This window comes from Lissotriton helveticus, chromosome 1_1, assembly GCF_964261635.1.
Source record: "Lissotriton helveticus chromosome 1_1, aLisHel1.1, whole genome shotgun sequence".
In the NCBI taxonomy this organism is placed as follows: Eukaryota; Metazoa; Chordata; class Amphibia; order Caudata; family Salamandridae; genus Lissotriton; species Lissotriton helveticus.
In genome coordinates, this window is record NC_136057.1 from 345,383,241 (window position 1) to 345,409,883 (window position 26,643).

The following is a 26,643-nucleotide window of genomic DNA, read 5'->3' on the forward strand; positions in this document are numbered from 1 at the left end:
TGGATGGGAAACTAGCGGACGCGCTCGACCGGATTCAAGCGCTTGAGAGGAGAGCAGAGGACGCTGAAAATCGCAGTCGGCGGAACAACGTGCGCCTCGTGGGCCTTCCGGAAAAAACAGAAGAGACGGACATGGTGAGCTACCTACAAGAATGGCTGCAAACTGTGGTGGCCCCGGAGGGGCTATCTCCTTTCTTCACGCTAGAGAGGGCGCACCGGGTGCCGTCGAGGCCCCCGAAGCCGGGGCTCCCTCCGCGACCAGTGGTCATAAAACTGCTCCATTACAAAGACAGGGACATGCTACTGCAGCGGGCGAGAGAGAAGGGCCCATTCCAGGTCGACAACAGCAGGGTGACACTGTTCCCGGACTACACATTCGAAACCCAAAGACAGCGCGCCTCTTTCCTTTCTCTGAAACGGGAGCTCAGAACGGAAGGTATACAGTACTCTCTACTATTCCCGGCCAGGCTCCGAGTGCTGGTAGACGAGAACACCCTGTTCTTCCCGACGTCTTCGGAGGCTTGGGCCTGGTGGGACACCTACAAAGCTGGCACAGATGGGGCCTGGTTCCGGGCTGAAGAGGAGCGGCAGGGACAATCGCTTCGACGGTCGAGGCGCCACAGAGGGCGCGGAAGGGGCTTGAAGGGGCCGACGAACTTTCAAACGGCTGATGAACGGAAGGCGGCGCTGCAAGCGGTGAAGGAAGTATCGGGGCGGCGATGGCCCATTCGGAGAAAGGAACGGGCTCGGAGGACCAGGGCACGGGCTCAGACACTGATCTGTCTGACCTGGGGGGAGCCAGGGGCCCGAAGATCCCGCCACAGACATCGGGGGAAATCGTAGAGGTTTGAACTTCTTGACAAGGTACCGAATGGGGCTGAGGGGGCTTGCTGAGATTATTATTGCCCTTGGAGCAGAAGTTTATGTGGCTTAATTGTTCTGGGACTTACTATGTGTGAATGGGCGGGGGGTCAGGGAACAGCGCTTGATAGACCCAGAAGCTTGCTTGCGCACCCTGCGGCCCATAAGGCCAACACAGCGTTGACTGTGTATTAGTCACTTCATGAGCACGTTGCTCGATTGTTTGGATGGGAACGATTCCTCTGAAGTTGGATCCCATTCTGGGGGAGGGTGGGCCTGGAGAGGTTGGGGTTGCTCTGGGGTTGACTTGGGGGTGGGCAGTTAGGGGCTACTTAGGGAAGGGTGGGGGTGGGGTCGAGTCAGTGATCAGGATGGTACACACCAGTAATTCTCCTTTTCTCCATCGGGACAATGGCTAATGTGGGATTGTTGAAATGTGTATCATGGAATGTACGGGGCTTACATACGATGGCGAAGAGACACAAGATCCATTCATACCTGGTTCGTAGAGGGGTGCATATAGCATTTCTGCAAGAGACCCACTTAACCAAAAAAGAGGGTGTGGCGCTCCAGCGCAGGTGGAGAGGTCATTTGTTCTACACTGTGTACTCGGCGTTTGCTAGGGGGGTGCTCATTTGGGTTAAGGCGGGAATCCCTCTTCAGGTGACTAGGCATACGGTGGATCCCAATGGGAGGTATGTGGCTGTTGAGGGACTGCTGAGGGGGCGACACATAGTGCTCTGTAGCGTTTACGCACCAAATACGGAACAGGCGACATTCTTTACAGGTCTCTCCGGGGGGCTTGCCAGCTATCTTACTGGACCGGTGCTGATGGGAGGGGACTACAATACCGTGGAAGATGTTACACTAGATAGGTCACACCCACCACTCCCCTGTACACCGATTAGCGAGGTGCAGGACTGACTGGCAGAAAACATGGGCCCTGACTGACTGTTGGCGCTCACAGCACCCCATTGAGCGCGATTATTGATTCTACTCCAGTATACATGACCTACACGTGCGACTAGATTCTTTCCTATGTTCCCCCCCCCGGAGCTTGCCGCGGTGACCCGAACGGAATACCTGACACGTACATTGTCTGACCACAACCCACTTCTCCTGACGCTGGACTGGGTCACTGAACCCCCTAAAGTTCCGACATGGCAGTTGCGACCCGACACGCTAGATGATCCACCATTCAGGGCTGAACTCGAGGAGCGGATTGCCCGGTATTTTGCCGAAAATGAGGGCACGGCTTCCTCCAGGGCGGTAGAGTGGGATGCATTTAAGGTAGGGGTGAGGGGACACTGCATCGGGAAATATGCGGGAGCACGCAAGACATTAATAGATGACTTAGACAAGGCTGAGCGTATTCTTCGAGAGGTTGAACTAGATCGACCGAATCGTCCTGAGTTGCAGGAGAAAATGAGAGGAGCGCGGGAAGCGGTAGCAGTGGAGATGGAACGCCTCCGCAGTTTCGATCATAAGGCATATCTAACGAGGACCCTAGCTGAAGGGGACAAAACAGGGACACTCCTAGCCTGGTTGGCGAACCCCAATAGGCGCAAACAGCCGGTCTTGGCCTTACGGGACAGTGGGAACCACACCCTTACCACACAATCGGACATACTGGGCTGTTTTAGGTCGTACTATGAGAAATTATACAGAGCGGAGACGAGTGATCGCGCTGCGGAGGTGGAGGTTTTTCTGAGCGACCTGCAGCTACCGCGCCTGGAGCGGGAACAAGCAGATGTTCTGGGGGGCCCAATCGCCCTGTCTGAAATTCGGGGGGCGGTGAAACGAATGGCGCGCAATAAAACACCGGGGATTGACGGGTTGCCCGTAGAGTTCTACGGGAGATCCTTAGATCAACTAGCTCCAAGACTCCAGACGGTATATAATGAGGCCAAGGAAGCAGGCAGACTCCCCCGGTCGATGAGCGAAGCCATAATGGTCCCCTTGTTGAAGCCTCGTAGGGAGAGCACAGACCCGGCGTCCTACAGACCACTGTCAATGCTCACAACAGACTACAAGATACTGAGCACGGTGCTGGCCACCAGGCTATTAACTCATATGCAGGAGCTGGTCCATAAAGACCAATCTGGCTTTATTCCCACGAGGAACACTACACACAACATCCGCAGGTTACTGCGATTGGTGGACGCTCCGCCGCCTGAGGCGCGGTCCCCGGTGGTGTTGGCGGTCGACATTGAAAAGGCCTTTGATAGCCTTGAATGGCACTACCTGTATACGGTGATGCACAATTTCGGCCTAGGGGAGGGATACATACAGTGGACAAGGGTACTCTACTCCTCGGCGAGAGCGAGAGTGAGAGTGGGTTCGATGGTGTCAGATCAATACGAGATACACCGCGGTATCAGACAAGGGTGTGCGCTGTCTCCACTGCTGTTTGCGCTAGCGATGGAACCTCTTGCGGCTCAGGCTCGGAAAGGGGCTTATTACGCCGGGCTGGCACAGGGGGGTGAACTCCATTATATCTCCCTATACGCGGACGACCTCCTCCTCTTTCTAGACAACGCCGGAGAGGCGGTAGCGGGCGCTGAGAGTCTGCTGGAGCACTTTGGTAATATGTCAGGGCTGCGGGTGAACTGGTCGAAAACCTGTCTCTTCCCGCTGCGAAGGGAGGAGGCATGTCCTTCACTCCGCCAGACACTGCGATGGGAACCTCAATGCCCGGGCTACCTCGGAGTGTACATTTACCACGACCCGAAAGACCTTCTCGACGGTAACGTGGGCCGCTGCATCCGCTCCCTGAAGAGTTGTATGTCCTTCTGGGCCACCCTGCCGCTCTCAACGGCAACCCGTGTTGCTCTTCTGAAGATGATCGCTCTGCTGCATCTCCTGTATTTTTTTCGATCCCTCCCGTTATGGATCCCCGGCACGATTTTCAAACAGCTGAAATCAGCGGTGGTGTCCTTCTTATGGGGAACTGGCAGACGTAGAGTGGCTCTGGCGACGCTGACCCGTCCAAAGGACGAGGGGGGTCTCGCGGTCCCGGACTTCGAGCTCTATTATTTAGCGGCTCAGTTACAATTCTTCACGCAGGAGGTCGCAAGGGTGTACCGGGGCCCGGAACAGGGGAGAGAGTTCGGCACGCCCCGTCATGTCCTTGCATACATCACTCTTCAGCAGAAACTGCTTCTGCGAGAGCTCTCCCTGGAGGAGCGGACCCTTCGCCAATGCTGGAACAGATCACAGAGGCGGACCGGCACTGGGCACCCATATGCTCCGGAAATTCCTCTGGGCATGGTGACGGCACTCCCGCATGGCGGTGACTGGTCGAGATTGCACCTTTGGGAAGAGGCGGGGCTGCAGATGGTGGGTGACCTCTATGAAGATGGAGAGTTATCCCCATACCAGACGCTGCAAGAACGGTATGACCTCCCGAGAGGGGACTACCTACTGCATGCAGCGGTGGTGAGAGCCATACAGGCACATTGGGGTGAGGGACTGATAGAACCTACTACATCACTAGCGTGCCAGTATACCATGATGGCGGCGGGTACGATTAAAGCTGTTACGTGCCTCTATCGCAGAATGCACACGGACGCCCTACATCCGCTCACGACACTTAAAAATAAGTGGGAAGCTGACCTCCAATTAGAGATCCCAGACACCACATGGACACAATTAGTACGGAGAGTAAAGAAGGGCACTAGGAATGCGCGCTTCCAATTGATACACCTATATATACTCCATCGCGCGTACCTCACACCATGCAAGATCGCAGAGTATTTTCATGTCACAGATGCAGCATGTCCCAGATGTACTCTCGCAGGGGCTGACCTGGTCCACATGTTACGGGGCTGTCCGGGGTTGCAGGTATATTGGACGGGAATTGAGGAGACCCTGAACACAGTCACTGACAGACATTTACAATACAATAGCGCAGTGTCCATCTTACATTGGTTCCCCCACACAAAGAAGAACAAGCTGACAAGTAAATTTATAGATATGGGACTCTTGATAGCCAAGAGGGAGCTGACCAGAGGGTGGAAATCGAAGGTGGCACCGACACATAGAAGGTGGGTGACTGAATTCCTGAAATGGGCAACTGCGGAGGGCACGATACTTTACCAGATGGCCCGCCGTAGTTCAAATGACAAGGCGCAGGAAGTTGCAATGCTGTGGGACACGCTGGTACAGGCGCTGAGAGATAGCTTGGCAGAGGGGGAGGAGACGCTAGATGAGGCACCTCGAACAGGATTAGACACACCGACGGCACACTCACCAGATGCACACAGACAATAAGAAGCATTAACTCCGTTTTTCCTTTTTCCCACGATTTGGGTCTCACGATTGCACCGCTCACTGACGCAGACACAGGGAGGGACAGATAGAGGGAGGGGAGGGATCTACGATCAGGGTTCCCGGGGTGGGTTAAGTACATCACGATCAACCCAATAGGGAGGTGACACACTACATAAATAAAAGCAGAGTAAGGAGTTCCTGTTGAGCTCACTGTAAGACCTTTCTCGGCCCACAAAGTGATCGATATGGAGAAATGACGCCGCCCTGCCTCCGGGATGTGGGCTAAATGGCTGTGTATCATGGAAATGAGAAACGACTGTTGCAGATTGACACTGAACTGTGTGATGCTCACTGTATAGCTGAATGTTTTACCTATCCCTGCAAAAAAATTGTTTTACAAAAAAAAAAAAATCAGTGTCATCAAGGTCCATCCTTGAAACAGGGAGGAATGAAAATGAGTGTTTGAAGCAAGAGAATGCACCAAAGTTATGTAGGGTCCCGACAACAAAATGAACTCATATTTAGTCAGTCTGGCATTTGTGAGATGTTATTTTTTGCGTTTCAATTACAATGCGGCCACAGCATGAGGACCAAGACTGGGAGGGGCGTACCCAAGACAATATTTTGAAAACTTTCAACAGCAATACCATCATCTATTCAGCCCACAGGCGTTGGCGAAATGCTACCACTACAGTATCTACGGAAATTAAAAAAAATATGTGACTGGCCAATGCAGCCCCGTGTGTTTCTGTGTCAAGACTGGCAGGGCACAGCTTTCCTTTTTATGACAAAAAAGAAAGAAATCCTTAGTGTAGTCAATCACACCGAGGGTTGGTGTCGCACACTAGTTATGATTTAACTTGACGAAAGCCTCTTCGCAGTTAGTATTCCAAGGCACAAGGTCTGATACATCTTTTTGTGTCAATGTCTGAAAAGGTTTCACAATGAGGGTGAAATTATGAATCCACTCTTTGCAGTATTCCCTTACTCCCAAAAAGGCTTGCAACTCAAACTGGGTCCTGGGTTGCAGAATCTGTAGTTATGTGATCAATCGTAATGTGAGGGGATCCCTGTGAATTATTATGACTCAAATAAGACACCCTTTCATTGCAGCATTGGACCTTGGTCGTAGATACATTATAGCTATGGGATGATAATGGTATAAAGGCATACTAGAGCAATAGTATCAGTACAGCATGCTTTGTAAGAAGGTAAAGTGAGCAACAAGGCATCCACATACTGCTCCAGGGCTGACCTGGGCAGTAGGTTGAGCGATGCAAGATCTATTTTAGTGCCTTTGAAAAATAGAGGCAACTCCTTTTTAGGTCTCGCCTGTCGATGCGCATGCGCATCGAGCTTGCGAGACTATTGCGGCTTAACCACTCTTTAAACAACAAGCAAGGAATCGTGGCGATTCCTTGCAGTGCCCGTGACTTTTAAGCTCAATGCGCATGTGCATTGAGCTTAAAAGCGCGTGCACATCAGTTCCCTCAGCCGCACTCCAGGCCCCTGCTGTTTTCACACCCTCTCCCCTCTCCCCGCTCCGCCCCCTCCCCTGCCCGCCGTGTCGCATTTCTCCTCCCCCCTCCCCTTATCTGCCTTTCCCTCCGTCTTGTTTTTTTTTTACCCGCTCCGCCCCCTCCCCTGCCCGCCGTGTTAGAACATGTACTATTTACTTTTTATATGAAAGGTGCGATACGCTGCCAGATATTTGTACCGTAATCAGCCCTCCTCCAAAGACTTGTTTACAGTGCTGCCAGCCTATCACGTGCCCGCCACCTCAGACTTCAAGGAAAGGCTGCCGCTCCGCCGCCCGCCGCATCAGTCGTCAAAGGAATGCTCCCCACCCCCCGCCACAGCAAAGCTTTTTTCACTGCCGGTTTCACTGCCCCTCACTCACACCCCATCCCCATATGCTCCTTTCCCCCATCCCTCCCACTCGCTGGCTCCCTCGCCCCCCCCCCCACCAGGCTCTCAATACTTGTTTAGTTTCGCATTATGACACATTGCCATTATAGTGTATTTCTTGAAACTTATGCGCTGTAAAGCACGCTCGCGCTCTAAGGATGTCTGAAGATCAACTCCGCCGTCAGTTTTCAGACTCCATTTGCCCCTTCTCGTCTTTAATTACACTGGTGCTGCTGTCGGCAAGCGTGCTTGAGCACTCACCCGGGGTATTTGTTCAGGTGTCCCAGTTCCGCAACTCCATTGTTGCTGGTGCCAGGATTGCGGGTCCGTGCTGCCCTGTCCTTCTCGAGTACAGGGGTGGGCAGAGGTTACTCTTCACTCAATCAAACAATTCTGTTGCAAAGAAACCCACGCCGCTTGCAATGGCGGGCCATGGCGGGGTTGCGAGCCCCTACGTATCCAAACAGTGTTGTCATCCCAAATCAATGAAAACAACACACCGTGGCCATACGATATCCTTATGTGTGATTCTTTATTGCAGTCACTCTACGTGTTTCGGAGCGGCTGCTCCTTGAAACCGAGTAATGTGAATGCACAAAAACAAAATGTTTAACTTAATCATGTGACACACCTCGGTGTCAACAGTGAAGACAGACTTTATAATGGTACAAACTTAACAATCGTAACAGTGGACGCTGTTGAGTATTCATTTTACATGGGGTATTGCAAGTGCGGTATACTGCGGGTCAAATAAGACTAACACGTGCAGTCCTAGTTTCATGCCCATTGCAGACTGCTTGTAATCAATTGACTGCTGTAAAGCTTTAGATCTTGAACAAAAAAATGTTTTGGGAACTCGCTAGTTCGCAAGACACGTAATACATGTGTTTATCATGCCGCCCCCATGGGCTTATATTCACACACCCTCACACACCCCCTCACCCTCACACACCCTCACACCCCTGACCCTCTCTCACCCTCACTTACCCCCACCCACCCTCTCACCCTCACTTACCCCCTCACCCTCACACACCCTCTCACCCTCACACACCCTCTCACCCTCACACAACCTCTCACCCTCACACACCCTCTTACCCTCACACACCCTCTCACCCCTCGCCCTCATACACCCTCTCACCCCCTCACCCTCACACACCCTCTCACCCCTCATACACCCTCACTCACCCTCACCCCCCTCACCCTCACACACCCTCACTCACCCTCACACCCTCACACACCCCACTCTCACACACCCTCACCCTCACCCTCAAACCCCCTCAACCTAACACCCCCTCATCCTCCCTCACTCACCCTCAAACACCCTCACTCACCCTCACACCCCCCTCACCCTTACACCCCCTCTCACCCCCCTCACCCTCACACCCCCGCTCACCCTCACACACCCCCTCACCCTCGCACCCCTGACCCTCTCCCACCCTCTCACCCTCACTTACCCCCTCACCCTCACTTACCCCCTCACCCTCACACACCCGCTCACCCTCACCCACCCTCTCACCCTCACTTACCCCCTCACCCTCACACCCCCTCTCACCTTCACACACCCCTCACCCTCACACACCCTCGCACCCCTGACCCTCGCTCACCCTCTCACCTTTCAAGCTTACAAGCTTTATTACAAATCACAAAAAGATGTTACTTTTTCACTTCTGTTCTTGGATTTTCTAAACAATAAAAAACACTGAACATAATCTTCACAAAAGTTATTTACAAAACTTAAAGCTATTGACATTACAAATTAAATAAATTATTTAAGTATTAATTATTTAAAAAAATTAAAAGCCATTGTTATTTGTAATATCAATACATCTAAGTCACGTAAATACAAAACATGTTGCATTACAAATGCTATAGGTGTCACATTTGCGAAAGTTATAACTATTGGCATTGTAAATGACAAAGCTATTATTTTAGCTATTTTAAAAAACAACACATAAATAAAAAAAAACATTTATAAGACCAATAGCTCAAACTTTCCTAATGCGAGACCTATTGCATTTCCAATGCTTGTTTTACCTGTATCTTTACTGGTGTTGCTTCCAGCAATATTCCAGCCTCATTTTGATGAGTTGTCTATACAGCAAGTGGCACCTGATCCAAGATGTTTTGTGAAATATTTGTGCCTTTTTGGAAAGGTTAAAAAGCAAAAATGCTTTCGAAGATGGCAATGAAGATAAAGCATCAAATATTGGGCAGCATTCCAGTGCTTCTAAATACACCCCCTGTGGGGGACAAAAGATAAAGCATCTGTTTTTGGACCGTATATCTCTACCTAACAAATGAATGGTAGTTTGGGCTCAAAGGAAAAGTGTGAGTATCAGAAATGGAGCTATTTGAGAAGGGTACATTAGCAGCGATTTGTTGTGTCATGCTCTTTGTTATTCTGGCTGCTTCAATTTGTTATTTGTTTACCCGAGGGTCATAGACCAGGTACATCTGCCGTTCTTATAGTCAAAGTAATCACTCCAGTATCTATCAAGGAGGATATCAGGTTGCATCCTACCATTTCTTTTATGTAGGGTCTTCCCTGATCCATTATAATCATCGATCCCTGGAAACATCTCTCAAATACCCCTAAAAAGTACAATCCCTTGGCTGATAAATATCTATTTAGGGAGAGGTGCAGGGAATATCCGTTACTGTTGTCCTGTGTGCAGAAAATTTTGATAGAAAATATTCGATTTCAGCTTGCCAGACTAAGACCTAGATTCATTCTTCTAATGACCAGATATTCCACACTTGAAGCAAATGGTATTTGGGTGCCAAAAGAAATAGGCCCTCTGTATTCCCCTCTTTCTTCTGTCTGTGGCTTCTTTGGCTTCCTCGCCATCTTCGTCTTTGGTTAGGAAGAAGGAACCTGTTGAAGAGTGGCCAATTTGATCTTTGTCTGCAGAGGGATCGAGAAGTTCATCCGAAGAGCTTCTAACAGTTAACGAAGGCTTCTTATTGACAGAGGTTTGTCAAGACGTTGCTGTACTACAGAGTCAATGTCATCAGTCATTGCGGGTCTCTCAGGTTTGGTGTTCGGGGACTAGGATGGGTACAGATGTAATTTGGTTATGGCATTTAATACTGTTGACTATGTCTACGTCTCTTAACCTTTTCTATTTCCTTATTTATGTCCTTCAGCCCTCTCTTGACAGACTCTTGTTGCCTATTCTGTCCCTGGTCATACCATTTATGGAATACCTCCCATTTAACATAAAAATATTTTTACAAATTTATTATAAAGTTTAATAAACATTGGTATGGTATACGGAAAGATAAAAAAGGTTATTTAACTCAGCACAGCTAAGACTTCACCTGCCTTCCTTGGGTCAGACGCTGCTGTTTACTCCTGAATTTGAAATCTTAATACAAAAAGTCAGTTAAGGTTTGTAAGACTATCTTGCACTTCTGTCAGAGCCCTTTTAGGATTCAATTTTTTCCCAGTTCCCTCTTTTTTGGAAGGAATGGTCAGCAACTGGCTTGACGTCCTTTACGTGGGACCCCCTGTGGCCTGGAGGCCTTGTAGTCTGACATATTCAGCCCCTGTTTCCATCTCCCCACCCTCTGGTCCTCCAAAAGCATGACCAACCGGGGAGTCAAATACAGAATCCAGTAGGAGGAAGGTTGTCCCTATTTCTAAACCAGTGGAGGAATCTTCAAACAGTGGGGCGGGGTGATTCTTCATCATTCAAAACAGTTTCAAATCAAGACTGTTTTCAATCACCTCCAATACCTCATTTCCCTCTAAAAATGCAATTGCTGTCGCAAGGTGTTCAGTCTTTGTTAATTTGCAGTGATAATACAACAGTACCAAGAAGAGAAGTGGAAAATTGAATGTATTCCATTCAGGTAACGATAACACAGATCTTTCAAACTGGCAACATTGCAGTCCATCCTGCCTCTGTTACAGCTTGGGGATTTTTTGGTATGTTTTGACTTAAAAGATGCGTACTTCAGCTTATGGAGATGCCATCATAGGATATGAGACAGAATTTGGGATTTTTAGGCCAGTCAAAGAAGTCACACCTTCTACTTCACACGACTTGAAGTTCAACAGGACCCACTTATGTCCTATATCTCTTTGCCCCTGAAGAAGATGTTCTCTGTTTTGTTTTACAGGGTCCTGTCCCAAGGAATGGGGCGAGGATGCATTGTCTCTGTTTTGTCCACAAAGGCTTGTGTATGCATTCCCACCAATTCCTCTTCTATGGCAAGTTTTGCAGAAGGTTCTTTTAGACAGAGAGGAGGCTTTGGTTTCCATTTCTGTTGGACCCTGTAGTAATGCCTCCTTGGATGAAACTAGCATTTCCCTACATTCTATACTTTCCTCATCTGCCTCATCTTCAACTAGGGGTTTGGAGCTTTAGTGGATTGGCCTAGAGCTCTGAGGGTGTTCCCAGGAGCTGGTTCTACTTTAGGCTGTCTACTTTACAGTGTATACAATACTTTGCAATTCTTATCCTTTGTGATGTTGATGTTTATCCAAAGGTCTACATCCAAGAGATTAACATCCAGTAAAAATTCTACATTTTCTGAAGGGTGAACTTCATCTCAATTGTGCAGCATCCACTATTGGAATACACTGGGGAGCTATTTTTGTTTTTCTTTCCAAGTGGTCTGGTCTTTTCCATTTTAACACTTGTGGCATCTGGCCTGTTCTGCAGTTTTTTCTACAGCATGCCTGTAATTAATTCTCCTCTTTACTCTTGGGACACTCCCTTCGTTTATTGACCTTGATTGCAACTCCCTTTGAGCCTTTACATTGCATCCCTTTAGCTATCATATCAGATAATGTTATTTTCCTGATTGTCATTGCTTCTGCCCTTAAAGAGGGAGGGTTGGGATCTCTTTTTGTCATGCATCATGCCATTATGTTTTTTATTTACAAGATGAGATAAAGGCCTGGTTCTTCTTTTCAGTTGAAAGTGTCTTCTAAATTAGTTGCAGGAATGTGTCACCTGTTTTATGTCTGAATTCTGTATCCAAAGAGGAATCCTTGTTACACTACCTAATGTTCACGGATGTATGACGTTACAACGCATACTTTTACCACGCATACCTTTACAACGCGTTTTTTACATCGCAAACCTTTACAACGCATAGCGCTTAGAGGTGCTGGATAGTGGTAAGTATAATTTTCTATTCCAACTCCAGTCCCCGTGGACACTAGATAAGGTGTTGGATAGAAAATTAAACGTATTCCCTATCCTAGAGCGCCCCCCAGCGCAATGCATTGTAATGGTTTGCGTTGTAATGCCTGCGTTGTAATGGTAGTGCGTGGTAAAAGTTTCGTTGTAAACGTTGTTTACCAATGTTCACAGTCACTTTATCTGTATATCTGAAATATACCTCAGTTTTTAGTTTTTTTGGCAGTACTGACCTGTTTGTCAAATTTGGTGCTTCAAAGACGGAGGTAAACTTTCTATCTCTACATTGATCTACTGGTTGCAGTTACTTATTTCTTCTGCAAATGTGTCTCCTGAAATATCACTTCTTGGATATAGTGATGGCCAGTCTACCAGGAATATGACAGCCTCATGGGCAGAAATGAGAGGTGAAAATCTGTATGAAATGTGTTGCAAGACACCAGGAAAAGGGGGTTTGGGCCTTCTGTAAGCAAGTACGTATCACTACATGGGGGGACTTATTCTGTAACGGTCAATTTCGTACTATGGAACACTTTTTTCACGGTCTGCATCAGACGCATATGAATGTTTTCCTATATATAAGATTGAGGCAGGGAATGAGGGTGTTACTGCCAGATTTTCCCCAAGAGCCAGAAGTTTTTGCCCCACTGCATTACTTTCTCAGTTCCTCTGATGGGAAACACTTGGTATCGGGTGTCTATAGAAGTGTACGAGCACAGCGACAAGGGGTGGAAAGCTCTGCTCGCGAGCACTGGAGCGTAGACATTGGGCGAGATATTTCTGATGATCAGTGGCAATATTGCTGTGATCTTGCGGGCTCAGTGTCTGCTAGCTGTAGATTTAAAGTTATCCACTATCACTTTTTGCAGTGCCTGTAAGGTACTCCTGTCAAAAAGTTAAAATATAATCTATCTGACAACGACAGGTGCGAGAGGTGTAATGCGTCTGGAGCGGGGTTCATGCACTTGGCATAGGAATGCCCCGGGGTGTACGAGTACTGGACACAGGTGCATGAAGCCATAGCCAATATGTTGGACATTGCTCTGGAAAAAGATCCCTTGATCATGCTACTGGGGTATACAGCACATATCCCTAAGGGCAATAGGAAACTCATGGACGTGTTATTGTTACTAGCAAAGCGTAGAGTGGCTTGCCGATGGGGGGGAGGGGAAGGACCCCAAAGTTCAAGGACTGGATACACGATGCCCTATACTGTCAAGAGCAAACTTCAATACACGTTGAACTAATGCCACTAGCCTCCAGGCCAAAGGACATATGGGGTCCAGTACAGGTATATCTCCTGCGTGCTAAAGAAGGGGATCCTGAACTGTCACATCCTGTGCCAGATGAATGAAGATGAGATGTGTAACTTGTTGCCCGCCCTTGCATTAAACTGTTCATTGGACTTTAGGTATTACAGTTGATATTGCTATCATGAATGAAACAATTGGATATATATATATAATTCGATGGTAGGACGCACAAAAAGGGCCCAGCTCACATGCCAATGTACCTGACAGTGTAATTATAAATGATAGAGCTGTATGTAGATGTGTAATATGCTTTATTTAGACCCAAATACAGATATCTATTTATGCTTCCTGTAATCTGAATGAGATCCGGGAATGAACGATGGGAGGATAGCTCTCAATGTCACAATGATATATTGCCATGTATGTCAAGGTGCATGTTTCTGCACTGTTGATATAACTGAACATTTATAAATAAAGCTTAAACCCCCCCCCCCCCCCCAAAAAAAAATGTGTCGCAAGACACATTTAGCAATCAATATATAATATCGGTGGGGGGGTCCCTGCTTGACTGAGTTTAGGACTGAGGTCCTAAGAGCAATTTAGGAGTGCATGTATTTTAGGTTAAATAAAGGTCCCTGTGTTTCCGAGTCCTGTAGTCTGGATAGTTTCTTTGAATCTCAATGAATTATTGGTGGATATATCCTCATGGGTAAGAAACGAAACGAGGAAGGAAGCCAGATGAGGTGGTAATGTTTAGATTACTAACTGGTAAGCCTCATTTCTTTATTCTAAATGTTATTGTCCCAGTCCTCAAAACTCCTGCCCTCCCTCAGCGCTGCCACAGTGTCAGCTTGGGATTTCAGGAAAGGACCAGGTCAGGCAGGAACTTACACCATGAAGATAGGTACAAAAGGAAGGGGGACGTTTAACTCCTATCTGTGGCTTCATCTCAAGGGTGAGGACTGTGACGAGGAAGCCTGAACTCAGTCTAATGAAGAATTCCACAAAATAACCAAACATGCCCTTTCTGAGCAAACAATTTGCACGTTATGTGCAAACAGACCATGATGGGACTTATGATCATATAGGTGGCGAGGGAGGAGATACACACTTGATGCTTTAAATCTGTTTATTATCCTCAAAGGATCCAATGTATTATTTCAATTTGTAGTGTAGTTCCTATATTCCCAATAGGCTCTGCGCATTGGAATAATAAATCCTGTAGTTTAGACGTAGGACTGAGGTCGACTAGGTCTCTACCGAATCTATTAGACTTAATTGTGAGTGCCAGCTACCTCAGAGGTCACTAGAAACTTTCTCGAATTCACAAGAAGGGATTAGTTTCTGACAACCGCACAAACATGACAACTTTGTTTCCCCAGGACAAGAAACGTATCTCTACTGTCGCGTAAACAATAGATAGCTATTTTACTCAGTCAATCGTGCATGCTTCGTTTCACCAGCGGTGCTGAGAAAATAGAGAGATGGGCGTTTTAAAAAAAATTTATTTATTGAACAGTCTTCTTTCTCAAGCATAATAAATGCACTGCTACAATAGTAATACTGGTTATAAAGTACAAGGCATATAATACGTTAAGTATTATAAAGTAGTACTGTAAAAGCATGATATGGTTTCTAAGCCATAAAATACCTAAAATGCATAAAATACATAGTGATAAAATAATGACTAAAAGTACTCAACTGGTGCTTCTAAAATACTCCTACCCCGATGTACCTAACCTAAGTCTAGTACAAGGGAAGAAGTAAGTGAGGTGTAGCTTAAGTTTAGTATTCTTTGCCAAGAATCTATTCCAAGAATTCTCTTAAGGGTCTAATCAGCTCTGTACCTTGGTTTTAGAATGAAGGAGGTCTTGTATCTCTCTCTCAGGACTCGATTTCCCAGCAACCCGCAAGGGTAGCCTGGAAACACTGGAGCTGGATTTCTCGGCAGGAGAAAAGACAGCGTCTCTCAGTGCGTCAGCTGGAGGGTCGGCTTCCTTCGGCACTTGCTGCTGCAGGGCGTCGGGCAAGTAGTTAGTCGATCTGCTCCAAACCACTGTGTTTGTCTGGGCAAATGTAGGCATATTTATACCTTGAAGGTGCCGAGTTTGACGTATGATTGGACATAATAACGTCATCAAAGACTCAGTTCTTTGAAAACTCCATGATTTCCTAGATAAATTAGTATTCAGGCAAGGGGAAGTCCCTAGCTGCTGAAGGCGGGTTTTTCTAAGAAATCGTTGTTGATTCTCGGAACTTAGTTGAAGTAGCCATGCCGTATTTGGGCTGCATAGGCTCAGTCTAAATATGGTAATGATTTCTATGCCTATATAAGGATTGGGTAATTTATACCTATATATGGGCATGAATCGGGAAAATTACACTAGGGTCCTAGATTCCTACACAACAAATTGTTCGCATTTATATTTCACACAAAGTTTGTAGTCCTAAGGAGATCACCAAGGAGGTACACTTGTGTTGTGCACAGACTTGCGGAAGCAGAAGAATCTTGAGAGCCTCCACAGTTGGTTTGCTGAGAAGGTCTGTTGAGTGCTCTCCTAGATTGGCAGAGCAAAGTGTGACCCAGTGCCATGGTACCACCCTGCACAGAATATTATACGTTAAAGTTAATACGTGTCTTCTTAAGACATTCACAACTAAGAGAAAAAGCCTGCAAAGGGAAAACATCCTTTGGCAATCTTTGTAGTTCTAGAATGAAGATAAAGTTAGTGTTGGTGATCACAGCTAGACACCAAATAACTCTTGACATCGGGAAGGAGAAAAGAGGCGAGCAAATTCAAACAGTAGATTTAAACAGAGCCAATTAAATTATGCACACAAAACATGATAAAATCTGATAGATGGAAAAATCAAGGATAAAGAAGAATAGCAGTGTGCATTGAGCATGATGAAATGAGATGCATTGAGGGGCATACTGTTTTTCCAAGTGCTGCCTTATATATGTTTGAAAAAGGAAACAGCTCATGTTAGGTTGGGCTACTCTGATAAACTTATCATGCATTGTCCACTATTTTGGAATGTGGGTCAATATAGATCCATTCAGCATTCCAGTCAGCATTCTGAAACCCCTCTGGCACTGTTCACACTGTCCACTTCCTGCGAGACAACCACCCAGGTCACAGTGAGCATGAAAGCACCAGATCACCTCCGGCAGTGAGGGAGCTCTGTGTCTGCCCTAGCTTGTGAGTTATGGAACTGTCCTTTGTATGACTGTAACATAAGATTATGTAGGGGTTACTCTGAAGTTTCTGTCACCTCAAAGAGTGCAAAACCTGAAACCCCAGCCATTGATCCCAACCATTTTTTAGAACTTTGGAGTGAAGGTGTTCAAAGCTGCAAAGACCTTCTCCCAACAGCCCCCTTTACCACGAATGAACAATATTCCACTAGTAGCTGCCAGTAATGCTATTTCAGCACACTTAGGTGTTTAAAGTCGAAAGCGCACAAATCGAAGCACTGCAAATCTCAAAACACTCTTTCTCCATTAATTCAACTTCACATAGACCACAGGACAGTGATCAATTTGGTGTGATGACAGTAGTGTCGTGTGTCTTATGAAAAAATATTTCTAAAGATTGTAATGCATAGCTGACACATTGAGGTTGTTAATCGAATAGTATGGCAGAAGAGGACTTGCATCAATATAGAATTTAATAGATACAAATTTGGTTCATGTTAAGCGGCAAAATGCCTGTTGGCCATCAAGGGGTAGAGGTCAACATTGTGTCATCACTCTGAACCAGAGCCCCAGAATAGATAACTGCCGTGTCTTGTGATGAGTTCTCATGACAGAGTGGACATTTCTAACTCAGTATCTAGGTAGGATGCTTGGTCAGCCACAAGTGGCTTAGTGAACTTTCTAGTCTCCCAATTTAGTCTCAGCAATGTCTTGCACATCTTTGTGTCAAAAATCAAAGAATTCTGAGTAAGTTCAAGTTACCCTAAAAACAAACTTTTTGTGTTTTGCTGTTTCTCAATGCATAGACAAGTGAGTGCAATCAGAAAGTTGGTAATTTAAACTGCTCAGGTAAAATCAATTAGCAAAAAAAATTGTTTATTTAAATATGTATTTTATTTATTTTCCAGGTCATTCATGCTCCATGACAGACCTTAATATGTCTTCACAGAAGTCATGTAATCCAAGGTTGCCACTGTGGGAGCCTCCATTTCATCAGCTGTATCCACTGAATGCTCCGTCTGCCCTATTTCCAAAAACAGGACACACCAACAGGTTTCCTCAGGCACAAAATGCAGTTGTACAAGTGCCGGTAGGCCATAGTTATCTTACTATGCCATCTGGATCAGCGCACAGAAATCCCACCAGGACCACACCACCAATAACCTCACACATAACTGTTGGCCCACCTGCAACGTCAAAAGCTGCATTGATCCAGAAACTAGCAACCACACCCCTTAATATGGTTCCACCAACAGGCAATCCAATGGTACAGGTGCCACTGGTGGCTCTGCAAGCACATAACTATCCTCCCCAAGCAGTAACACCAACCAAATTATCTGTGCCTGTGGGCCTATCTCCTGCTTGCACTGCTACATTTACCCAAGAACAAATGACTACACCTCTTATTGGGTCTCCATATAGAAACACATCAGAAGCACAACTGCCTGCTGCTCGTGTTTTTTACTTTCATCCTCCTGAGGAATCCCAAAGGCATCCCACCATGAAAACACAGTCAACCAATTCACATGTGTCAGTTGCTCCTTTGGCTACAACTGCTATAGCCACTCAACAGGCTGCAATAACACCCTTTATTGAGACACTTCAGATAAACAAGTCAGCAGTGCAAGTGCCAGCGAGCAATATACTCTGCACCGCAATGCCCAGAGTGTACTCTGGGAAAACATCCTGTCCAGCAGCTCTACCACCAAGCAAGGCAACAAATACTGCAGCGTCAAGGAACTTGTTGGAATTTTCAATGCCAGTTTCTCTCTGCATTCAGCCAACTGCTCCATCAAATGGTAATAGCAAATTTTCTATAATGTATTTTCTTTCCAGCTGAAATATCTATGGTGTAGTGTCAAGGTTTGGTGGTTTGTGTGCTTAATGCCTCTGTTAGGCGTTCAAAATCCAATGTGTTAGCTGTCTTACCAGCATCATGTTTTTAAAGAAAAATCATATAATATATATATATATATATATATATATATATATAATCTACTGGCGGTCGCCAGTAGATAGTTATAGTTAGGACCTAGTTTCCATAGGAAAAGCGTTTTTTGTTTTCACAATAACTTTGGCGCCAGATGACAAATCTTCGCAAAATTTTCAAAACTCGTGGGGCGCTCTGGTCAGCTCCTGTCTTGAAAATTTCTGGGTGATTCGTCAAGCAGGGGCCGAGAAAAAAGGGGAGTCCCAAAACGTGTTTTCTCCACGTTATTTTCCATAGGAAACTTTAGACACGGCTACAGCCCGAAATGCTGAACAGAATTACACCAAATTTGGCAAAAAGGTAGCCCTTGTTTCGGAAAGAACTCTTTTTTGTTGAATGGTGGAAATCCGTTCAGTAGTTCCTGAGAAATTAAAAAAGAAGAGGTCAGAAAATGAATATCCCATAGGAAACTTTAGACACAGCTCGAACTGCTGAACGGAATTACACCACATTTGGCAAACAGATAGTGCTTGGTTCAGAGAGTGCCCTTTTTTAAAATGGTGTAAATCCGTTCAGTAGTTGCTGAGAAAATCCAAAAATAAAAGTTTCGATATTTAGAGGTGAGGTGGATCCGCCGACCCTCCAGACCACAAGTTTTATTCTAATTGGCTGTCAACACTCCAAACCAGGAAGTGTTGGCAGCCATCTTGTGACTCTGTAGAACCGAGTCACAAAAAAAGAGAAAAACAAACGAGAAAAACAAGAAAAGTGGGCTGGGTAGAAACACCCCAGCCCCCTAAGCCTGCTCAGGGAGTCCCACAAGGACTACCAGGGTCCAAAAAAGCATTAAAAAAAAAAAAATTGGCCGAATTTGCGCTGGGTGCACGAATTCAGCCGAGAAAATAAAAAATAAAACGAAGTGCGGGCTCCCGCGCTTCGTTGTATTGCAGCCCCCGGGTGGGGGGCCCCGATCCCCCCCACACTGCCCAGGACTTGATTAAAGAGTTGCGGGGCACATGCAACCTGGGGCCCGCCACCCCCGGGGCTCATTTTTCAATGTGTGGGGGGCCTCCAAGACCCTCCAAGCCCTCGGAACCGCCATCACCAGGGCTTTTATGAATTATTTTGCGGGGGCACACAGCCCGCCCATACACTCCGGGACTGCCACCTCCCCGGGGCACGAATATTCAAATGCGGCAGTCCATTACGGACCCCCGAGCCCCGGGGACCTCCACCTCCCCGTGGCTGTGCATTATGTGGGAGAGGGGCCGAGCCTGGAGCCCTTGATAGCCCTGGGGACCTCCACTGCCCAGGGCCGGCTCCTGCAGTGTCCCGGGGGACACTGCGGTTTGCTATGGCGGGCCATAGCAAACTGTAGTTTGGGTTTTGAAAACCAGATTGCTTTTCCACACGGGGCGCTGCATGTCAGAAGCTCCCCATGTGGAAAAGCAATGCCAGCTCCCGCAGGAGGCGGGGAGCCGGCGGGACCATGGGAGAATTGGGGACCCCCCTCCACAGTCCCCAACAAAATGGCCAGGCCCCGGGGGATGGGGCCCCCTGGGCCATGAGTGGTCTAGGAGGGGGACCACGCAGCCCCCCTCCATCAAATAAATTTAAAATAAAAGAGGCACAGTCCCGGCAGATGGGGCCCCGTGGCTAATAATAGAGGCCTCAGGAGGGGGGCCACGCAGCCCACGCAGCCCACCTCCTACATTTTAAATAAATAATAATATAAGAAATGATGGCCATGCCCCGGGGGATTGGGTCCCCGGGGCCGAAATTGGCCTCGGGAGGGGGGCCACGCAGCCGCCTTCCCCTTTACATTTTTTTTAGAAAGGGGCAAGTCCCTGGGGGAGGAGGGGGGGCACACTGCCCCCCTTCTTAATTTTTTGTTTTTTAAAAGACTGCATATCGGCTAGGCCCCGCCCCCTCCCTGCAGCACTCAGCAAACACGCCCCCCCTGGCGCGTTGTAAGTTGGGGAATTTATTCCCTTTGAATACTGAGGGTCCCTGGGGGCCAATTAGCCCACCAGGTACCTCCAGTATGCACCAGGGACCTGTGTTGCAGAGAGGTGTTCAGAGGCCAAGCCCCTTTTTACACCTCTCTGCAACGCAGCTCTGTGGCGCTTACTGGAGGTAGCTGGTGGGCTACTTGGCCCTCAGGCACCCTCAGGAGTCAATAGGAATTAATCCCCCAATTTACAATGAGCCAGTGGGCGCGTTTGCACAGTGGTGCAGGGAGGGAGCGGGGCCTGACATAGCAACTGTGCAAAGGCACCCCCTGGCACATTGTAAATTGGGGGATTAATTCCCCTTCAATCCTGAGGGTCCCTGGGGGCCAACTAGCTCACCAGGTACCTCCAATATGTGCCAGGGAGCTGGGTTGCAGAGAGGTGTTCAGAGGCCTCGCCCCTTTTTACACCTATCTGCAACACAGCTCTGTGGCGCTTACTGGAGGTACCTGGTGGGCTAGTTGGCCCTCAGGGACCCTCAGTAGTCAATAGGAATTTATTCCCCAATTTACAACACGCCAGGGGGCGCGTTTGCACAGTGGTGCAGGGAGAGGGCAGAGCCTGACATAGCACATGTGCAAAGGCACCCCCTGGCACATTGTAAATTGGGGGATTAAGTCCCCATCAATCCTGAGGGTCCCTGAGGGTGAACTAGCCCACCAGGTAGCTCTAGTATGCGCCAGGGAGCTGCGTTGCAGAGGGGTGTTCAGAGTCCATGCCCCGGCAACGCAGGTCTGTGGCGCTTACTGGAGGTAGCTGGTGGGCTAGATGGCCCCCAGGGACCCTTCGGATTCAAGGGGACTTAAAATGGGCCACATGGTGCGTTTGCACCGTGTTGCAAGTATCCACTCTTATTGTTAATAGTAGCTTTCAGGGAGGATATAGTTAGAAATTAGCATTTAAAAAACCTTTGAAATTCATGAAAAAACCATAGGTTTCAGGCATGTTATAGTTAGAAATTAGCATTTAAAAAACCTTAAAAATTCACTGAAAAACCATAGGTTTCAGGGACGTTATTGTCAGGCAACCACGCAGTCTCTTACCTTATCTTCTTCTGTATATGCATGGATGTGGTTTCGCAGAGACGCAAGGGACCAACTTCCCAAATATCTATACAATAACTTGCAATATGTAATACTCTAACAAGATATATAATAGAGATAGGGGAGGAGGGCCGGATACTGGACGTCGATGATTCTTGCTCTCGACCTGCGAGGCAACAAGTAAAACTTTAATATCCTGTCTTCGGTTTTTGTTCCCTATCTCTGCTACAAATAAAGTTGTTCTACAATGGAGAGTATGATTCATAACAAGAGCCTCCCTGCGAGCAGTGGTGGTTATGGCCTAATATCTCAGTATGTCTTGATAGGGAGGTGTGATGAGTAGACTGGGTGGAACAGGTGATTATAGCTTTCGTGCTGTTCTTGTGCTATGACACCACTTTTGCGCGATTACACCATCAACTGGAAAAGAAACACCACTCTCTAATGTGTAACTGAATTCTATCTGTTTTACTCACTCTAGACTTACTATAGTGACACTTGACCTGTTGTTCTCTGTTCCTATTAAAGTTTACAACAAAAGAAAACAGCATACACCAAAAAACATCATAGCATCTTGTAACCACATTAATATTATATAGCTCACTTGAACGCAATAAGCTATAGCACAACAGTGCTCAAAGCAAGTGTTCAAATCAGCATTGGCAATGCTTCTTTCTTAATATTCACATTGTAATGTTCAAACAACTCTAAACATCAAGTTCTCTTCACATTATATAACGTTCCAAAACTTAATTTAACAAATGTTCTTTCTTGCGATGGGCGCCAAATAGAAAGGTTTGACTTATCTTCTTTTTCCTCCTTTACAGATCCAGCCATGATGAAGGAGCACAAGAGGATAAAAACCATCAGGATCAAAGATTTGAAAGCAGGTAAGTTGCGAGACTCTCCACAGCTTCTTTCTCCAATGGCGAGCAGAAGGCAAAGTGCCTTCTAGAAGACGGGTGTGGTTTTTATAGCGGGCCACACCCGAAATTGCTGCCACTCGCGTTCCAACGCGAACGATGTGGGCAGTCAAATACACCGCTACAGTTTTTTGTTACCTGTTGTCATACGTGCATTGTGCGTGTGCAATGTTCATGCAAATCATTCGTCCGTGAACCAAAATGGAAAGAAAACAGCATCCCCTATGACAACGAGCACTTGTACAGTTAAAACAAACTAGTGTGTTTAATATACATTGTAATGAAAACAACCGTGCCTCAAAGTAACAATACATTAACATCTCAATAGAATTCATGGCAGTACTGGTACACGGGATGGGGTGGGTTTTTTAAACGCTATGAACTAGTGTTGCAATGCATATTGCACACAGCCCCTCTTGGTTGTGAAGCACGTCACGTAATCATGACTGTACTCCCCTCTCAAGATCCCCCTAAAACTTGTGAAATAGGTTTAGGCTTAGTTGGGTATTGAACATGGAAAGCTTTTACAAGTTTTGGGGCGTTCTTTAATTGAGCTAAAGGCTCCAAGGAATGCTCTTCTGAGCCATAACCCTTCCAATCTACTAAGTAGAATAATCTTCAACAGACTCTTTTGGCAACTATGATAGCTTTGACCTCATATTCTGGAATCCCCTCAATAACAATGGGAGAGGGTGGTTTTGTTACACGTGTTTTAGGATTGTAAGGTTTAAGCAATGATACGTGAAAGACTGGGTGAATCCGGTAGTGTTGGGGAAGTGTTAACTTTAAGCTTACTGGATTGATTACTTTTTCCACCTTAAAAGGTCCAATAAATAGAGAATTTAACTTCTTGATCCCCTTTATACGCAAATTCTACTGAATAGGTAGGTTGCATGGAACTGTGTTTATCTGCTGCTGTCTTTTGATTTTCTTTCGCCTTAGCTAACTGAAATTGAATTCAATGATGTACTTACATTTTGCCAGACATGTGAGATAAACTGGGGGGTCTCTATCTGAAATGACAACAGATGGTATGCCATGCAAACAAATGATATTTGTCATTAGAATCTGAGCTAATTCCATAGCAGAAGGAAGATGCTGCAAAGGAATAAAATGAGCCATGCGTGTAAATTGATCCGCCACAGTCAAAATAATTGTAAAGCCATCTTTAGTTGGTGAAAGCTCGACAATGAAATCTAAAGAGATTGTGTGCCACGGTTGAGGTGGAATGGGCAAAGGTTGTAATAAACCACTCGGGGCTTGATGTTGTGGTTTATTCTGAATGCATACACTACAAGTCTCGACAAAATCTTTAATATCGTTGAACATGGAAGGCCACCGAAACTTTCTTTTATTTGCTTAATACGTTTTCATTAATCCTGGATGAGCTGACAACAGAGTATCATGATGTAATTGTACGAGTGACTTTTGAATAGCTGTTGTGGGAACTAATATCTGAACATTTACAAATAGTAGATTTTCTTTCCATTGTAACAATGGCTATGTCTTTTCCCATTCACTCATAGTTTTAGTTTTAATTTCATCTTGAATTTCAGTTATTGCGTCACAAATCATGAGACTGGCTTGTAAACAATTTGTGGGTAAAGTAGGTTGAACATTACTGGGGTCTTCAACCTCGGTTTCATTCTCACCTATACGTGACAATGCATCTGCCTTATGATTCGCTTTCCCTGGTTGGTAGGTAATAACAAAATTGTAGTCATTAAAAAATAATGACCATCTGAGTTGTCTACCTGATAGACCTCTAATTGACCGTAAAGATTGCACATTTCTATGATCAGTGTAGATGGTAATCGGATGACGTGCACCCAACATGTAATGACGCCATTCCTCAAAAACTGCCTTAATTGCCAATAACTCTTTATCCGCAATAGCTTAATTTTGTTCAGCTGCATATCATTTTCTTGAGTAATAGGCTATTGGATGCATTTGCCCCGTCTCTTTGTTTCTTTGTGACAGTATACCCCCCAAAGCAAACTGGGAAGCATCAGCCTCTACAATAAATGGCTGTGTAGGGTCAGGATGACTCAATATTGGTGCTGATGTGAACAATGTTTTTAGATTGTGAAAAGCCTTTTCCTCTGTTTCAGTCCATTCTAATTTTGCACCCTTACGAAGGAGTCTAGTAATGGGAGTTATGGTTTAAGAGAAATTCTGAATAAAACACCGATAAAAATTGGTGAAGCCTAAAAATACTTTGAACTTGTTTTACAGAAGTGGGACTAGGCCAAGTGCTTACTGCTTCAATCATTTTTGGATCCATTTCAATCCCAGAAGGACTGATGACATATCCCAAAAAATCCACTTAAGACACATGAAACATGCTTTTTTCCAATTTGACATACAGAGAATTTTGAAGCAATTTTTGAAGGATGGCGCGTACCTGTTTTACATGTTCATGTTTAGAATTAGAGTATATAAGTATGTTGTTTATATATACAACACAACAGACATCAATGACTTCGTGCAATACCTCATTTATAAAAAATTGGAAAGCTGCAGGAGCATTACAGAGTCTGAAGGGCATTACTTGATATTCAAAAAGACTGAATTTGGTGCGAAACGCTGTTTTCCATTTGTCGCCCTCTCGAACTCTCACAAGATGGTAAGCTCCACGCAAGTCCAATTTGGTATAAATGGTTGCTTGCTTAATTTGGTCCAACAGTGTAGGAATTAATGGCAAAGGGTATCTATTCTTCACAGTCACGTTGTTTAAGGCTCTGTAATCCATGCACAGGTGAAGTCCCCCCCTTCTTTGGGATAAAAAATAAAGGGGATGAAATAGGAGATTTCGACTGCCTAATAAACCCATTGGCAAGGTATTCGTCCAAATAGGTTCTCAAATATTAATTTTCTTTTTCTGTCAGTGCATAAATCCTACTGCACGGCAAGGTCGCCCCAGGTACTAAATCAATTCTACTATCGAAGTCCCTATGTGGGGGCAGAGTGTTTGCCTTGGTCTTATCAAATACGTCTAGTAAATCAGCATACGCAGATGGAACCCCTTCAAGAAGTAAAATGCTCTGTAATCCGTTTGGAAAGTCAAATCCTTGAATAATACCCTCCTTAATGTGAGTTTGAAAACAGTGGGAGCGACACTGAGAAGAATTCAATGTTACAGTTTTCTGAATCCAATCAATATGAGGATTATGCCGCACTAACTATGGTATTCCTAAAATAAGTCTAAATTGTGGTGGATCCATGATGTGAAACGTAATGTGTTCACTATGGACAGGGGAACATTGCATATCCAACTGGGCCCTGAAGTAAGTTCTTTCCCATCTACTGCGCACACTATTTCCGGATGACTCTTGGTTCTAGTGTTTAGACCTAATTTGCTCATGAAATGATTGTCAATAAAGTTACCGGTGGCTCCTGAATCCAGTAATGCATTCACCACCCAAGAATGCATGGGGTTAGCTATAGCTGTGATTTTTACCTGAATGCACAGATGCCTACAGACCACGGTCGGGACTGTAGAGGCCAAACTAGAACAAGCACCCGACAAACTGACCTTGTCGTTTATTGAGTGTCCTAGTTTTCCGCTTGCAGATGTGTCGCAGCTACTTCAGACGCTTTAGTTTTTAATTTATTGGGTCATGTTGGCATTCCTAAACAAAGTGTCCTGTCTTGCGACAATAACGACATTGGTTAATTTTTCTTCTTTTGTCTTTCTCCTCTTTTGACAGAGGGCCTCGAATAGTACCAAATTTGCATTGGTTCCACAGGATCTAGTTTACTGACTACCTCTTTTGTGCCCGAACTCTTCTCTTTAATCACTATTACCTTATGGTCGGTTCTCCCTCTTTCTCGTTTGCGTTCTGACAAACAGTGATTTAATTTCACCGCCAAATCAATAAACTCACAGATATCATCTGGAAGTTCTAAAATTTGCATTACCATATCTTTTAATTCGTCCTTCAATCCTCTATAAAAGAGAGAGACTCTTTTTGTCATGAGGCCAATTAGCTTCTTTTCCTGTGTTGCTATGATCATAGATTTTGTGGCCTCTAGTTTCGATTGACCTAACGCGTTTAAGTATGCGTTTATTAAGAGAAGTGAAATGCTG

General features: G+C 45.9%; 1 protein-coding gene across 11 annotated transcripts in view; it reads left to right on the plus strand.

Moving 5' to 3' along the window:
* LOC144807664 (protein mono-ADP-ribosyltransferase PARP12-like) overlaps positions 1-26,643 on the plus strand; it is a 393,804-nt gene that overhangs the window by 219,318 nt on the left and 147,843 nt on the right. For 8 of the 11 annotated variants that reach the window (XR_013606379.1, XM_078673300.1, XM_078673315.1 and 5 more), the window contains exons 5-6: positions 17,554-18,444; positions 22,458-22,520. Coding sequence is in view for 9 of the 11 variants with exons in the window: in XM_078673300.1 (XP_078529426.1) it covers positions 17,554-18,444; positions 22,458-22,520 (954 nt within the window). In the remaining 2 variants the exon portion in view is untranslated. The remainder of the gene's footprint in view (positions 1-17,553; positions 18,445-22,457; positions 22,521-26,643) is intronic. The other 3 variants (XR_013606384.1, XM_078673306.1, XM_078673326.1) reach the window with 1 other exon arrangement.